We start from the raw sequence: 18387 nt of genomic DNA on the forward strand, positions 1-18387 counted from the left end.
TGCACTGCGATGAAGAAATGTGATCAATGATAAGCTGCAGCATCTCTTTGCTTTCACTGTGGGGCAGGTTATAGAAGAAGTACTGTGGAGCCATCTCAATAAACCTGAAAAGAGAAAGATTTAATTTTTTTTTACATTGTTTTGGCTGCTCAAAGCTTGAAAAGAAGGTTGAGGCTAAACCCTTTTTCCTTTTTACTTTGACAGCAAAAAAAAAAAAAAACTGCAAAATTAAACTTTACCCTAGAATATATGGTGGCAGCATGTCACTTGTATATTTGTCAGCTACTTTATGTACTGATGGATTTGAACAAAAAGGGGAAGCAACATGGGGAAGTACCAGCTAATTATTAACCATCTTAAGTATTACACTGTAACTATGTAGATACCGCTTTTAATACATGAGTGCTGGAACTTCATGTGGCAAGTGAGGGCCAGCTGTTCTGAGCCAGGAGGAGGCTCCAGGAAGCAGTTTGGAGCTGATACAAAGAGAACAGGGACAGGGTTAGCACATATAAGTACATTAATAGAAAATGTGTATAGAACACCCTTTCTCCAATGCTGACACAAGCGCTTCAATCTACAAACAGATTGCAGACTCATAATTTAATTAATGTGCAATATGTCACTGGAGAGAGGGCACCAAGGGTTACGATTCTTAAAATGAGAATTCTATCATGGAACTAAAATAAAAATTTAAATTCAAATGTAATCCCGCAATACACTTGCTGCCCCCGATTAGTTATCAAGGTATCGGTTAAATACCTGTCAGCATTGCTGCTATGGTAAGCATCTCGTTCACACAATCAAATTCACAGGAGGCCAGCAGAGTCTTTGCCATCTGGGGATCAAGTGGAAATTCCGACATGATGATTCCGATTTCAGATAGGTTTCCGTCGTCATCCAGGGCAGCCAGATAATCCAGCTCTTCCAGAGACTGCATTAGACCTTCCGGATCTGGCAGAATGATAACACGCATTTCTTTTATATCGGTTAAAAATATTTTACAACACTTCTGGTATCTGAGTGAAATTTAAAAAAGTGGTATCAAGAATCTCTGCATTAGAAAACCAACATCATCCACAAGATTCTTTTTTTTGTGACTTAAAAGATGGATCCACTCAACTAAAGCAACGTTTCCTACTGAAACCATTATGCAGCTATTGCTAAATGTGCTGTCAAATTTCATGTCTGTTCACTGAATAAATCACCAAGTTGAATGTTTTAAGAATATCATAAAGGGACCACAGACAAGCCGAACAAAAGCAAGTGCCAGAAAGAAAAATAGTTTCTTTTTTGGTGTTTGTGAATCTTTCATACAGAGCCAGTTTCCAGTTCTGTCATAAATATAGAAGCAGAAAGGATTCCTGACCTGTATTATGAACACTGACTAGAGCACTTTAAAAAGGGTATTCAAGTCCAAGGTCTAGTATGGGCCATACAATGGAAGCCCATGATTTGCAAAACATAAAGTTTGGATCTGAACATTTACTTTACAGCTTCCCAGAGTATAATACAGTTCATTATTAATTTAGCAAAACGGTAAAACTGCATTTACTTTTTAACCTATACTTTTCTTTTAGGTTATAGATTTATCTTTGTCTCCATAAATGTCCCTGCTTTAAACCGAAAGGTTCCTCTTCCTGTTCATTGTGCTGATGGACCTGATGAAGCACAGTTATAAATCGCTAACAAGTGTCCCCTTTATGTGGTCTTCTGCATCATTGCAAACATGCAGCGTTTGGAAAGTTCCCAGAGTTAGCTATTCCCACGCAGAAGCGAGCCCTGTGTTCTAACAATGGGGACTGGCCAGGCGCTGTCAGAGCTCCTACTGTACGGCTGAGGGACCAACAGGCCTGGCCCATCCGTAATTACAACAGATGAAAAAGACTGGACTGAACCGTCTACAGTTCTGCTGATTAATATGAAACACAATGTGCTGAAGCCCCTGAAAAAATGTGCATCCCAGATAGCAAGTAAGACAGTTTAATCAAGGCATGCCATTACAAGGTTCCTCCTCCTTCAGGCAGTGCCTAGTCTACATTCTTGTGCTAAAACAATTCTCCGGGCTAAAGAAATGGTAAACCTAATAACAGCGCCAGAACCAGGAAGTGGTGGTGTCTGTGGGCCTTGGGCATGTGTTGCATATGGAAATGCATTTCAATAGATGGTAATGGGATACAAAGGTACAATGTAAAGAGTTCACCACTGTACCCCTACTGTATGGTGCCTTAGCCATTACAAACCAGCACTGTAGAGAACCTGTACTGGGATATCTAAAGCTTTAAAATCTCTAAAGTGAAGTGAATCGGCAGCATGATTTGAAACTAGTAGTTGAAACTCATACCTGTTGTACCCACAAGCTGCTAACGTATCTCAACCTGGCTTTTACTGATTGGTCGCACCACTTGGGAGTTGGCTCTGATCCTGGGATGTAAACCTAACAAAGGGAAATAAACGAGAACTGTCAGGAACCAATACCATTACAAGCAGCACAGAACAGAGAGCACAAGCTCCTGGAAAAAGTGCATGGTTTAATGACAATTATCTGAAATTCAATCCATACACATTATACAGTTTGGTGGTGAATCTGGGCTCACTAGCACTGTACTGCAATTTCACTCACATTTCTCTTCTCAACACTGACGTCAATAATGAAGTTCACATTGTCGATTGCCCACAGCAGGTCCCCCCCCCCCTTTGCTGGTAGTCAGGAAGACTCTTCTAACGCACTGTTTGCTGCTTCTCTCCTGCTCTTCGCTGTGTCTGGACACAAAACCACCTTTCCCTGGGATCAAGGAAACAGGGACTAGTATTCCTAGATCTGGGCTCAGATTAACAGCCTCCTGCCTGATGATATTATGAGCACTGTCAATCTCCTAAAAATAAAACACATAAATATATAATCATGTGATGAAGGAAACAGCCATCTGCAAATCAAGATGTGGACTTTTAGTGAGGAGGTCACAGTCTGCTTTGAGGAGAAAAACAAAACTCAGAAACAGGCCAAGAGCCAAAAAACATTACAGTGAATAGCCATTAATCTTTAATACAATATACAATGTCACCCTGGGAAGTGTTAGCTATACAGTATCCGCTGTAGTTTTATCCAGCCACTGAGTTGGGCTTTAACATCCTGAAACTGCAGTTTTACAAGTATTTTTTGTGGGGGGGCTTACTTTGTTTATCCTTGAGTGTTAAATGCTATAGAACCATCATATTATTAATGATGGCTTGTTTACAAAAAGGCGACCATGGCCAAGTTGAAGATGTGTTGTTCATATTGCATGTCACTTATGCTGGGGAGTATTTGGCTAATGAAGTACAGTTACTCTAGGTTCCTTCCATACAAATACATCACCAAATAGTTGATAAGCCTTTAACCTGTATTCTTCTGCTGGTCCAACGTCAAGTGAGTTTCAGAAACTTCTAATAACCATTTTATTGAAATGAAACGGTGGGTCTTTCCTAGGATGTTCACTTATCCATCCTTAAAAAAAGACACTTTCAATTGGATTTTAAATGTTTTTACCAAGCTGGGAAAGCAATACTGTTAAATATATATTTTTTTTTGTCTTTGGCGTTAAGGTAAAACTTTATGTAAGAAAATAATTAAAGTTTGGGCCAATGCCTTCATTAGTTTGTCTACTTGAGTAAGGGGTTGATTTGATCAACCTATAACCAGACGGAATATTAGATACCCCTTATACTTCAACTATAATTTAGAATATTCTTTACCTGACTAGAAGCCAAAAATACAACTATGTCCCCGTCCTCCTTTGTGTGATGCATTTCAAACACCAGTCTCACTGCAGCATAAAAATGGTCCTTGTGGTGCTATTGCTGTAAACCACCTCTGTTTGGCACTTATTGTCCACCCTTAGAAGATGAGTGTTTCCATATTAAGCCTGTAGTTTGCTGCACATGTGGGGAGCAGTGATTACAACAACTCTGAGCTCAGGCCTCTGGAGCACAATGTCTTTCAGCAGCCCCAGTAGCACATCAGTGCAGACTGTCCTTTCGTGAGCATGGTCAATGACAATGACACCATAGTGCTCCAAGAGAGGGTCGGACATCATTGCTCGGAGAAGCAGATCATCAGTGCAGTACCTGTGGAATATAAAATGACTCAGACTTCATGGTGGATATTGATAATCGTGACTACAAAGGCAGAGCATTGTAGGTCAATAAATGTTTCAAAATTAAATAAACATATTAGTCATAAAAAGTTGAACTAAGCTACAAGAAAGGAGGGTGGGGCAATTAACGGCACGGAAATAGCTTTTCCAACCTTAATAACTTCACCTTAAGGCCCAGGTCTAAGATAACAACAACAATAATAATAATGATAATATGCAAACCATCCTGAGGTCTGTCCAATTTGCATCTAATCCTGCCTCAGACCCCCTTTGCATGAGCTGTCGCGGGGGAAGAATGGGGAACAATGGGTGGGAGGGCTGCAGCTGCAGTGTGTTCGGCTTGGGCATTCAGCCCATATGCTACTCTTTAACATTTATATTGGCTTCAGGGGGGTTGACGAAAAAAGAGGCAATGATATTGGAAGCATGGGAACTTGACATATATTGGAAGCATGGGAACTTGACAATAGAATAGAAGGAGCAGATGGGGGAAGGAGTGTGAACAAAGAAAATACACAGGCAAAACCCATAAAGAAAATAATGACGATGATGATCATAATAATAATACACTGGTATTGGGCAAAGACAGTCATTTATGTTAAGGATATGACTATTGGGTTTATCACTTATTTAGGTTATTTAGAATATGTTACTTGATCACCTAAATAAGCTTGATCTTTGCAATTATCTTTCTGGTCACCTGTACTCAGCAGTCACGCCTGTTTTACCAGACAGTAAACCCTGAATTTTGTATGCTCTTCCCAATACAAGTACTTTACACCTGGAATAAGCAGTCATATCAATGCTCAGTCCCTTTGGCACACCAGTTCACTCAGATTTCACAGTTTGTAAACAATCAAACAAACAGGCAAATACACAAATCAATCAATACCAATTGCTTTGATTGAATCCATACCTCTGTTTTTAACTTTAACTAAAGGCAGTTATTTTTTTAAAATCTCAATTTGTATCAAGCTATTCCTTGAAGCCAACTCTGCCTTTACCTGGCCCCTGAGATCTAATCCAGTCCAGGTTTTAACTCCAAGCAGGTTCTAATGTAGTTAATTCAAGCTGCTAAGAGGCAATGAACTAATTTAGGACCTGTTTGGAATAAAGACCAGGACTGAAAAGGAGAATGCAATTACTATGGATAATTACTATAGTAACAAAATACTTTCTAAATACCGTTGACACTTATAGCTGTCGATATAGTATTGCTGGGTAGCCTTGAACACACCCACTCACCCGCTTCATTTATAAAGACCTAAATAATGTGAGGTATTCCATAACAGAAAAATGGTTTGTGCTACTTTAAGAACAGTGCTTAAATTCTACTCTTGTCTTGTGTTCAGCTTCTTACCTTCTGATCAAATATGCATGTATGTGTGGACTTTCATTGTCCTAAAGTAAACAAATACAAAATGTAATGTTTATTTTTATCAGGGGAGGCCATTAAACAGAACAAAAAAAAACTTGCCTATTATCTAATTCCACCAGTTTCTGTGTTATCATACAAACAGAGTACTTGCTGGAAAGATTTTTAGTCTGTTCCAGTATACCAGTTGCTAATCCCTAGTCTTTACTGACCTCTAGTGGTACTGAGATGGTAAAATCGTCACTGAATCACTGGGATCCTTTAAGATCCAATTTAAGATTTGAGATTGATTTGCTACTATGAACTGGACGAGCATAGATGGACCGAATGGCCTCCTTTCATTCGTACATTTTCTTATGTTCTTATATTTTGGTAAGAAAAAAACAGACCAAAAAAGATGACTTAAGTGGGAGCTATTTTACTCTGGATCAACAGCATTGCATAACTATAGTTTTGTCTTTGCTTAATTCTTTAAAGGGGTGCCCCCAATCCTGAAAAAAGATCCTCCTGCTGTTGGTAAAGTAAATCATCACAGTATTGAATTGTACTGGGATTAAATACACACACTGCAAAGAACAGTGGCCGCACTTTTCTATCGAGGAAGAGGACCCCAAGACACACACTTATGGGACCATTTACATGTCAGTATAATAACGAGCCTATGGTTCAGTTTTTAATACAGTACAGTATTATTAAGACTGGGAAAGGTAATGCTGTGTTGTTCACTTTGTATTCAAATCATTTAAATGACATAGGTATTTAAATAATCTCAACGTTTAATGACAATACACTATTGAGACTCATGTTTTTTTCTTTTTTTCTTTTTTTACAGAGGATATAGTACAAAGCACACTGTTGAGGGTCTTGAACCCAGTACCCCTTATAGATTTAGACTGAAAATAACCAGTGTTTCTGGAGATTATGTATATAGTCCTGTAGTATCTATTTCAACTACAAGTGAGTACAGAAAGTTCTTCATAAATGTATTTTAAAATTTATCTACAATAAGAACTGCTCAAGGAAGAAACAACAAGTAACACTCAAATACACATCAAAGGGTTCAACCAAATCTAAATGTGTTACAAAGTCAGGAATACTAAAAGTATGTACAAAAGTGACACATTAATATATATATATATATATATATATATATATATATATATATATATATATATATATATATATATATATATATGAAAACACTGGAGTTCTCATTGAATTTCTCAAGTTACATATAAAAGTCTTTAAAGAAAACCTGTAACTTTCAAAATGTAAATCTTATTGGTTTTTTTTTTAGGCTAGTGAATATTTTGGTAAATCATAGAGCAGATGTGAACTACAAGAGTCGAAGTGGAAAGGACAGGTATGAACTTCAATTACTGTATTGCATCAATTGATAATTCCTCATAAAATCCTCTTTGGGTCACTTTAACAAAGGACTATATGAACAAAGGAGGCTTATCTATTTTATTGTATTCATTTAATATTAATGGTTTCTAAAAAAAAGCTGACATTCAGAAATCCTTTTTTATGTTATTATTTATTTCTTAGCAGACGTCCTTATTCTATTGTTACAAAATATCACATTATTTTTTACATACAATTACCCATTTATACAGTTGGGTTTTTACTGGAGCAATCTAGGTAAAGTATGTTGCTCAAGGGTACAGCAGCAGTGTCCCCCACTGGGGATTGAACCCACAACCCTCCGGTCAAGAGTCCAGAGCCCTAACCACTACTCCACACTGCTGCCTAAAAGTGTCTACGTAACCTTGTATTTCCTTGTGTTACAGCTTAATGTTGGCTTGTTTTCCTGGACACCTGGATGTTAAATATCTCACAAGATTTGGAGCTTCTTGGGAAAGCCCTGACAAGGGCAGTTCAACAGCTATGCACTGGGCCGCCGATGGAGGTCACCTAAATGTTATCGATTATATGTTACATGATGGCTGCAAGGTATGGGATTCATCAGTTCAATTCCTTATACATCTTCTAACAAATGGAATGACTTAAATGTTAATGGATTTATACAGCATTTATCTAAACAGTATTATGTTCTCAAAACTAGCCACTTTTGTTTATACATAACTGTTTCTAAATGCAATGTCTAATCATTTTTTTTAATAGTGATGCACATATCTGTTGATCTTATCAGGATGATGTCAAGGGTAACATTTCCCTGTGGACCCCGCTGATGAGGGTTTCTGCAGTAACTGGCAATGCAGATGTGGCCTCTCTTTTGGAGCAGATGTGAATATGCGGGATAAAGGGGAAAGAACCCCTTCATGGTATCTGCTAATATTTTGTCCGATACATTTATAGAAACCCAACGTGTCTAAATATCTATGTCTATATTTATATCTGATCTTTGGAATAAAGCAAACATGAAGGGTGGGTATAGGTTAAGCTTTGTCTGCAGAGGCTAAGCATTTTATTTTTTTGAGCTAGAGGCTACACATTTGTAGAAATTGTTATAAATCTTGGTACCAGTTACTAGTGCGCTTTTTATGACAGTACGGTGTTGCCAAAGCAAGCATATCAGAAAAGTGGTTTCTTTTGACTTGTGCTGAACAGTATCGACTGTCTGCCAGTTGTCCTGGATTGTCTCAGGATGCACATTTAAATGTACTTGTAAGACATCTATTTTTACTCTTTAAATCCTAACTAGACAGTGCAGTCATGCTGAAACTTAATTAAAGGTTTTGCATACAGACTTTACATTAAGATACTCTTACACATGGTACTGGTGGTTTAGGGTGCTTTAAAAACATTTATATTTATTTCCAGGTCGCTGTGCTGAATAACCATGAGGAGTTAGTCCAGTTGTTGTCTGAGAAGGGAGCAGATCATCAAGTTAGAAATGAGGTACAATAACACCCCCATAATAATACTGTACACCTACCTTCTTTAATTCATGATGTGAAAAACTAATTTGTAATGCAAAATCAAACTTTTTGCCATGGTATCAGAAACATGTAGCATTAGAAAAGGCTGAAACAAATTATTTACCAGAGAATTAGTCTAGGTGCTAAGTTGAATGTCTTTGCTGTTCGTGGTTTTTATGTTCCCCTTATTTTCCAGTATGGAGCTGGTGTGTTGGACATGGCTAAAGCTTTTGGAAGACAGATATACCTTAAATTCCTTTTTTTTTAAATCTATATATTTGATTAACCAAGAGGTATTTTTGATGCCTTTTAAAATGTCTGTTTTCTTTTTTCTTAGAACATTGTCAACTTCTTAGAAAACAAAAACCTACATTAGTGTGAAGTCATAGGACACATACAAGGATGCAGATCTTTTTGTCTGCAATTAAAATAGTTAAGAAGGCTACAGTATACAAGACTGTAAAAAGTTAAAACATTCAAGAAGACTGTGCACTTCAAGAGACGAAAACATTATTCATTTTGGTGTACAATAAAAATGGTCCACATTGTATGATACTTTATGCTATGATATATGATTAGCTTTTGAAATATACAAAAATATATTCTTATTATTAACACTTAAAGACCAGAGTAATACACAACAAACCAAGTGTTTTTCTTGCAATACTTTTTTTAATAGTTATTGTACAAGGAAATAGTTCCCTTGTTTTGTTGTAAAGAGCTATTTCCTAAAATGGTTGAACGTGTTCACCAGTAACACCTTGAAATAAAAAAAAGTATTACATGGCATACTGATCATATTTACAAGAGCAGTAACGTGAATCTATAACCGGTAAGGTAAGCAAACATTACAGTTTGTTAACAAACCAACATATAGATAGTACTTCAATAAAATGTGTGTTACTAGAACAATGCAGTGGTTAAACTGGTCAGTTTCATCTTTGTAAATCAGTTACATCTGCACCACTTGCTTGGCACAAGACAGATTTGTAATGTCAATCCCACTTGAATAAACAATTTGACACTTTGCTTTTATTTTTTCATGTTATGCGTTAGGTATGATGCTACAGTAATGCGTCTAGTCTCAGTTGCAGGGAGCAGCACTCTGCCACAAGTAAAAAAGGTTTTGTGCTGTGATCGTTAATCCAACTGCTTACTAAAGAGAGATCCAGAGTAAGTGAGGGCCAGTGAATGGAATACATATCACAGATGATAAAAGCACCTTAAAACTTAAAATACATTTGAAAAACCTTTTAGATATTTTTTTTTTGTGTTTGCTGAATCTGGAATGACATCCCAACTGCTTAGCCAAAGAAGAGTTTCATTTCAAGCCTGGAGGATACAAGCCAAGCCAATACATTTGCATTTTCTCTTTTTTTTCATGCGGGACACAATCTCCTCTGCTTACGTTTTAGTGCAAGCATTTTTACTGGTCCTTTGCAGTTTAAATTGGATTGTGTTGACAAACAGAGCTGAAAGTAAAACAATTTAAATAATGACATTTGCTAAACAGATGCATTATCCAGGGTCATCATATAAACATTTGTATGCTTGTCCCTTTGGGCATTATAAGACTATTGTCATTCTGGTAAATGCTTAAAGTTTATTGAGAGATGTATTCTTGAGCAGATGTATGATGCTATCTCTAGAGCAGATGTGGCTCTCCCTAGCTGCCTTAGAGGCATGGGCCTTAAATATATTAAAAGGCATCATTTTAAAAGGGGCCGCATGTACTCTCATAAGTAAATCAGTAAGTTTACCTTATTGTTAAAAAGAAACTGGCACTTTTTGCAGAGACTAACTTCAAAACCAAATACTATGTATCATCTGTTTTACCTTATTTTTTATTTTTTTTTTAAATCATAACATTGAAATGCATTATTAAATAATGCCTTTGCACCGATTCAATATGGAAAACAGAAATAGTCATAAAACCACACTTCATCAGATCCTGGATACAACTGGAGTAGGTCTATCTAAATGTCCAATTATTACCTAGAAATACATCTTAGTTCAAGAAATCAATGTTTGCTGAGCAGTAGTTCCAGTAGTTAATCAGCTCATTCTGTTACCTGTGCATTCTATAATTTACAAATTCATAATTTGCCAAAATGTTTCCCCTTGAACATCTTGTTTCACAGAATATTACACAGCACATTTTTCTGTGGTCTTTCCCAACATATTGAGGAAAACAAATCAGTTTGCTATGGTGCAAAACATCAGAACGGTTCAAGTTCACTAAAATAGATCACAAAAATGTTACCATCAAAAGTGTCTACCACAGTGCACCGCATTGTAATAAATACTAAACATAAATACATTAACATGTACCTGAGCAAGGACACACAGCACCTTCTTGAGGTGGAGCACCAAAGGTGTTAGCTCAGAGTCTCTTTCAAAAACACATAGAGACACAATGTCTAACGTTTATACACATATATACTGAAGTTGATTAACTTAAGTCTTAACATAGTGCAAATTCATGTCTTCAGTTGTTGATGGTATTTGTTTCCACTCCCTGTCACTTCACATAAACAATGTTGTTAGGCTTTGGCAGTTTTGGGGGATGTTTGGGTGCAGGCCTGTAAAATCAAAACAATACAGTTTATTTTTTACTGGTGACAATTCTACTCGTTTGATTTATGAGGTAGTTACAGGGGGCTTCTTTGTACTGTTCCAGCTTGGAATTACTCTGTCAAAATGGCACAGAACAATCCAATGAAAACAGTTATTTTATTTATTCAAAACATATTTGTTTTTCTTTAATGGTGCGTACAAATATTATATCTAGACTGTGAGAAAGACTCTCACTTCGATATTGCCTGTACAGTGGTAAGACAAAAAAGCAGTCTGACAAACTTGAGATATGAAACGCTTGTTTTTAAAAGGCATAAAGTAACGGCTTACACATATATTTTGAAATGAAGTGTGAAGTTTAGGGTGGAACTACTAACCTGACTGGCTGCATCATCCGAGGCACAGGGTTTGAAGTTTCAGGCAGTGTTGATGGCGCTTTGTTCAGTTGGGAACCTCTACCCAGTGGGTCTGCTGGCAGTGGCTTCTGAGGAGGACTGGGCTTCGAGGTTTCCTGTTTAAAACACACAATTACCGCAGTGTGATCACCTCTAAACTGTAAATGTCCACCAGAGGGTGCTCACAGTCTACTATGTTGATAACGAAGAGAATCACAGCTGTATATACTGTAGTAAACATTTGCCATCAACACCACCTCCCAGACAGCTTCCTGCTGAAGGCATCAGAGTTATCATATGTTTTTAATATATCTAAGGAGGCTGAGTTAATGGCTAAAGGCTGCTCTACATTGTGGATTTCTGACAGTAAAAGATCGAGTACCTCACATGGCAGACATGCTCTCCTGCTTATCTAATACAAAGCTCCAATACCACCAAATAATAATCTGCACACTGTAGACTGAAACTATCAAATTGGGCTAAGCAATTAGTACAAACTGTACAGTAAATTTCCTAATTACAGACATTGCCCGATCCTCAAGAAACACCCTTTTCAATTAATTGTATTTTCAGAACTAATGATTTCTCAATTTTAAGCCATACCAATGCCGTAATTGTCTTTTAAAAAAATATATATATATATATATATATATATATATATATATATATATTCTTTGTAAAAAAATATGTAAGGGTTAAATACTTATTTACTTTGTTGTAAAGTAAAAATAAGCATTCTTTTGGTGGGGACCATTTTGTGGCTTGGTTATATCCTGGGTGTCTAATATGATCATGGGCTGTTATTAGAAATGTTACTGTTACATATGAAAACCCCATGAGCCTTTAGGGCAGACCGATTCTCATTTCAACCAATATTCTATGTCATGGTATAGTTAAACCACATGTGGTTAACAGTGCAGCACCCTATTGCAACTGGAGAGCCTTGCAAAACAAAGCTTCTTTAAATGACTTGCCTCAGACAGTGCCTTTGGAAGATTCTTCAAAGTTTCCAGACAGAACTGTAGCGATTTGGTTACCAGCTGTTGTGACCCTAATTTTGTGCATGGTCTAAAAGCCTTTGACTTACAAAAAATGTTTTAATAGTCTTTAAATTAAACTTTGTCAAATTACTTGAACTGAAGTAAGAATATTTTTTCTACAGTAATCTCGGTCTACCTGCTGCTTATTTTATTCACTATTTCGATTTAAAGTTTTTTTTTTTCCCTTATCCGTGAACTTGTTACAAGCCTAATCAGCAACATGCTTCGAAAAACGTAGGTCTCGTGAGTAATTAAGTGTGAATGGGCACCAGTTCTTGGCCAAGCACTGTGATTAACAGTGAAGAACATAGCCAAAAATCAGACAACCTTTTCCCTACTGTGAGGTAACTACTGTTACTGCAGAGCAGGCAATGTAGTGGCTTTTTAAAATCTTTAGGCAAAGGCTCTCAAATTCTACTTGTATAACAAGTGTTGAGAAATCTAGTATTCCCCAAGAATACTCTGTGAACATTCATGGAGTGCTGTGTTTATACAACAACCATTGGCCATCCTCATTCAAACTGAATAACTACAGTACTTCATTGTTTGACGTTAAAAGGAAAAAACACAAAAATACACAATTTATAAGATTTTTGTCGCAGCAAAATGCTAACCTGCTCTCAAACTTAGCGGTGCTTTCTTCCATCAACCTGTTACAATGCAAAGCATTGACTCTGCCAGTTAACTCCCCTTTTTATTTGTTTATTTAGCAGATGCCTTTATCCAAGGCGACTTACAGAGACTAGGGTGTGTGAAGTATGCATCAGCTGCAGAGTCACTTACAGTTACATCTCACCCGAAAGACGGAGCACAAGGAGGTTAAGTGACCTGCTCAGGGTCACACAATGAGTCAGTGGCTGAGGTGGGATTTGAACCAGGGATCTCGTGGTTACAAGCCCATTTCTTTAACCACTGGACCACACAGCCTCCTTAATCTGTCAATGAGCCATCACCCGGTGCCAGCAACTGGAAAACTGGCCTGTAATGTGCTATTGAGCTTGCCCACCAAACTGTTGTCCTTGACTGGGGTAGCTAGAAGACATACTGTCTCACTGTCTCTTTAAAGAAAACGTTGCCTGTTAGCCTAGGTCCATTCCAGGGTGCTACAAGAGGGCCAAGGAAAATTCTTTATTTTTTATTTTGTATATATTTCACAAAGGGACTGATGTTTATGTATACAGTATGTATATATCAAGCTAGCACCTGGCATCCCACACACATCTCCCTTTACAACAGTAAATGTGCATTGTAATTTTGCAGTTTTTCCTGTAGTTTATTGTGGTTTGCCATACCTCTGTGGGCTGTACAATGATTACCTATGCTTTACCATGTGTTCACTATGCTTGATTACACTTTGCTATGTTTTTACTATGGGAAACTATATAAGGTATGTATCAGTTTGAGTCATGATGGGCAAGACAGCAGATTTGAGTCGAGGACTGATATGAAGAAGCTTGTTGTCTCATGGATTTTTTTTCTGTACCTGTATTTGTCTGAAGGACGAGTGGGACAGCAAGCTCCTGACTGGCAGCCCTTGCCTGGAGGGCAGCAGCTGGTTAAGGGGTGGCAGGACTCGTTGTGGGATCCGATCAGCGGGGCGTGATTCTGCTGCCGCTGCTCCTAGTGATACTGGAATGGGGTTGCTGATGTGGACCGGCTGGAACAGTGGCAGCTTCCTCATGCTGTGGCTGTGCATTGTGTGGGAGGGCAACAGGCATTCCGAGACATGAGGAGCCGGCTGCAAAGAAACAGTACGCATCATGCAGTGTAGTATTGAAATCAGGGCCAATACCAACATCCAGTATGGTGTAGGGAGCTGGTGAATTATTTGTGCAGTTGTGGCTTCAATTTTGTTAATTTGGATACAAACACTAATATAGTAATACTAAAAGAAACATCACAAAGAATTTTACTAAGTTCCTTTTAGTATTTTCTTCCTAAAACTATAAACAAATTGATACCATGTGTAACCCTTTGAAAAAATCCACCTCATACAAGGGTGATGAATTGATTTTGTAATTGTTAACAGAAATGAAAATAATGCTTTCCTAAAATATCTTCAACCCACAAATAAAACAAAACAAAACTAAAAACATATTTGTATGAAATGCCAAGCAAACATTTTCAAAGGTTGAATCTGATTTTTGTTCTATAATTTCACAGTATGTGGACTTGTTACAATCCAGCAGACCTGCTCTAGCAATCCACCATGTATAATCTATAATATAATCGATTGCTCATATATTTTGTTTTGCAACGGAAAACTTGGGAATTGAATTGGGAATAACTCATACTATTATACAGTGGTCATGCTCTTAAATAAAAGTAAATAGACACTCCTTTGAAAACACAGCAACATTTTTATTCCTTGTTATTGGAAGCATATAATAATAACGCAACATATTTAATTGAAAAAAGAAACATTTCATATAATTATTACATGTGTAAAGAATCGATCTACGGTATAAGACTTTGTAAAGCATTTTGAATTGGATTGGCTCACTTCTGTATCACTTGTGTAGTTTAAAAATGCACACCAAGTTTTATACCCTACCTTGTATATACTAGAATTGTGTGGCTTGGCTGGCAGTCTCCTGGATGGAGAGGTGCTGTAGGCCGGGTTTGTTTGGTTTGGACTTGATGGCCTTGTTGGACCCACAGACCTGAAATAAAGGCTTTTTGTTATTTAAAATTGAAGGAAAATTGATTGTTAATTTTTTTTTTCTTTCTTTAACAAAATCATTTTGACCTTATATTGTAACTTGCATCACAATTGGCTAATGCAGGGTCTCATGACCAAAAGTAGCTGTTTCCCAAAAGAGAGGCCAATAGTACCCTTTGACACCACACCACAACAAACAAAAAGGCGGACCGACCGCAGCATCACAGATTTCTCTGGATGGATAATTTTTAAAAAGAGAAATAGAAATAAGAGCACTGACTGCATCCTCCAGTGAATAGTTGTACCATTTAAATATATTATTTTAACATACATAATACAATCATAATTCGTAACAGTGATCCAGTGGTTACAAATGTATTCTTGAATAACAATACGTGAGCAACCAAGAATCAGAAATGAGAACACACCTTAATTTCTCTATCGTTGTCTTCTTATTTGTAAATAGCAGCCTGATTAAAGTCTTCTTCTTAAAGCAGATGATGAATCCAGCAATAATTAGACTTATAAGAGTTACCAGTATCCCTACGGTTAAACTGGTGTTGTCTGCAAAACATTCCCCCCCAAAAAGTTAGAATCAAAAAGCAATGAAAATGTTGCACATGACAGATATACTGCACTCCAGAAAATGACACAAACATCTTTACTTTTTATATATATACAGTATATAAAAAGTAAAAGTAACACAAATTAACTTTCTGAATTTCAAAAATGTTTACACTTTTAATTCCAGTTTATGTAAATGAATTCACTTGAATAATTTACGAGCAAGGTACTGTCTGTGTGTTAAAATGCTCTCTTGAAATGTGGACATGTTGAATGCGAGTCAGCAATCCAAAACCATTCCACTGGAGCTCACCTGCAAGTCTCATGGGTCCACTGTCCAGGCTGCCACCAAACCCTGGAACTTCACAGTGAGGAGGAGACCAGTCGGCTTCACAGTGGCAGTGCTTGTTATTGTTACACACCTTCAAAACAGCAAAACAGAAAAGATATTACTGCTGGTCCTATGGTGATGAAAGAAGCTGGAATGAGGGCACTGAAGACTAGAAGTTTGGGATAGAAAAAGCACTGTGTCTGCCCAAGAGGGACCAACACCCAAGGGAAGAGGGAGCAGTATACACCCCATGCCAATGCTACATGTTTATAATAAACATACAGGCCTTTTCTTTAGAGTACTATAGAAGGGTCCAGTAGGTCCTGATTCTCCCAGTATTTCACAAAAGGAATAAAACAGCATCAGTGATTTCTCTCCCATACATGTAGTGGGTCAGTCACTCAGCTGAAATTCCATCCCCAAAATCTCAAAAGTATAATCTGAAGCAGCTGGAATGTTTTTGCATTATTTAAAACATGATACATGTGCATTTCCTATTTTTGTCGACATATATAATGATCCAATTATCTTGAACATTGATATCTTAAACAAATCCGGAATGGGTTCCTCTGTGTATGTTTCGGTACTGTGGATTTGGCGAACAAGATTTTTTTTTTGGCCCTCATCAAAGCGCTAAAACCTTTTCCCTATTTTTTTGTGCCAAGACAAGAAAAAAGCATTTTAAGTAGGACTTAAATTAATTGCTGTAAACAGTCAGGGCCAATGGGAGATGATTTTAAACTACATGCATATATTGTGAAATGATTAGAGGTATTAAGAGTATATACACTGTTGAGTTTAAATCACTATTATTTGGGTTACATAATCAGTGGAGATGGTATGAAATGTTATAGGTCATGCAATAACTGGAGCTAATGCACATTTTAATTTGCACGTAATAAATTATATCAGTGACTTGCAAGTAAGTTGAATCCAAATATATAATATATTGCTTAATATTTCTCAGTTCCAAGTCACTTTTCGGTACTCACCCCACGGCCATTACATTTTCCAGCACACTCATGAATCCCAAAGACACTGACATTCTTACACTGGCGATTCAGGCACATCTAAGACAGAAGCAGAAAACAAAAATGATAAGCTGTCACATCTTATCATTAATAACTTAAAATACTCAATCATAAACTCTTCTTATAAAACTGACAAGAAACAAAGTCAATGGCCATCATCATTACAGTACACTGAAACACTGACACAGGTATCAGCTGTTCAACTTGACATTCACAGTTGATAATTATTCATTTACATTTTGAGGATTTTTGGTTTTATTTGATTTCCGTGGTTTTAAAACAAAGAAAGAAAATATATAAAGACGTACAGAAACAAGCCAAACTCTAATAACACACTGATGGACATGGTCATGTTTAATGGATGCCCTGGGGTGTGGGCTGTGTTCCTCACCATGCCATCTCCACACTTGGTGCCAGTCAGTACGAGGCCAGGGTCGGGCATGTCGTCCCCAAGGTACACATGTGTGCCACGACACAGGATCCGACCACCTTCTTGTAAGGGAATGTTAGTTTCTATGGAAACAGCATTCGTACCAATTACAGGTCGGTTGGCTCCTCCTTGACACTGAATTTTCCCACATTCAGCATCTCTGCAAAACACACAGCAATACAATAAAACCGCTGACACTAAACCACATGGAACTGCATTATTATTATTTGTTTATTTAGCAGACGCCTTTATCCAAGGCGACTTACAGAGACTAGGGTGTGTGAACTATGCATCAGCTGCAGAGTCACTTACAATTACTTCTCACCCGAAAGACAGCACAAGGAGGTTAAGTGACTTGCTCAGGGTCACAAAATGAGTCAGTGGCTAAGGTGGGATTTGAACCGGGGACCTCCTGGTTATAAGCCCCTTTTCGTTAACCACTGGACCACACAGCCTCCAGCATTTGCCTTGCAATACTTATCCGACAGGAATTGCTATTTCCCTGTTCAGCAGTGGGGAATATCAATAAAAAAGGGAACTGAAATGTGTTAACTGGAAAAAAGTATAACGTATTTTAATAGTAAAAAAAAAAAAAAAAAATAAGTGATCGGGAACATACCGGATTTCACATTTTGCAAAGGATCCCTTTGAGTTCTTCCCACAGTTCCCATAGGGGTCACCTGCCGAGTTTACCCTTTCGAAGCAGATCCCTGGGGCAGGCTTGGCTCCTGGGGAGAAAGCAAAGCAGCCACACTGGTTTCTAAGAGCTCGTAAATAACTTTCAATTTTAAAATCTAGTAAAACAAAACTTTCAATCTTGAAGACAAATGATTGAACAAAAACAAAAACAAAAAAAACGCATACGGCTGAATTTACGAAGCTATTTACTCCAGATTGAAATTAGCATTTTTTTAAAGAAAGAAAAACTATACACTTTTTACAATTCTAAAATTAATATGTG

At 37.3% G+C, this 18387-nt stretch overlaps 1 protein-coding gene and 2 pseudogenes across 2 annotated transcripts in view; 1 reads left to right on the forward strand and 2 right to left on the reverse strand.

Moving 5' to 3' along the window:
- Positions 1–353: 353 nt before the first annotated feature.
- On the reverse strand, positions 354–4384 carry LOC117417882 (putative pre-mRNA-splicing factor ATP-dependent RNA helicase DHX32; annotated as a pseudogene).
- Positions 4385–4431: 47 nt separating this feature from the next.
- LOC117417883 (fibronectin type 3 and ankyrin repeat domains 1 protein-like) lies at positions 4432–9540 on the forward strand (annotated as a pseudogene).
- The window catches only part of LOC117417977 (disintegrin and metalloproteinase domain-containing protein 12-like), a 74454-nt gene continuing 65098 nt past the window's right edge, over positions 9032–18387 (reverse strand). Inside the window, exons 15-23 of one of the 2 annotated variants that reach the window (XM_058985200.1) lie at positions 18046–18154; positions 17388–17586; positions 16958–17035; positions 15948–16056; positions 15499–15634; positions 14963–15071; positions 13892–14146; positions 11351–11484; positions 9032–10978 (exon numbers count right to left, since the gene is read on the reverse strand). In XM_058985200.1, coding sequence (XP_058841183.1) covers positions 10918–10978; positions 11351–11484; positions 13892–14146; positions 14963–15071; positions 15499–15634; positions 15948–16056; positions 16958–17035; positions 17388–17586; positions 18046–18154 — 1190 coding nt within the window. In that variant the 3' untranslated portion in view covers positions 9032–10917. The remainder of the gene's footprint in view (positions 10979–11350; positions 11485–13891; positions 14147–14962; positions 15072–15498; positions 15635–15947; positions 16057–16957; positions 17036–17387; positions 17587–18045; positions 18155–18387) is intronic. The other variant, XM_034030429.3, reaches the window with a different exon arrangement.

Source organism: Acipenser ruthenus, chromosome 13 (assembly GCF_902713425.1).
Source record: "Acipenser ruthenus chromosome 13, fAciRut3.2 maternal haplotype, whole genome shotgun sequence".
Taxonomy (NCBI): domain Eukaryota; kingdom Metazoa; phylum Chordata; class Actinopteri; order Acipenseriformes; family Acipenseridae; genus Acipenser; species Acipenser ruthenus.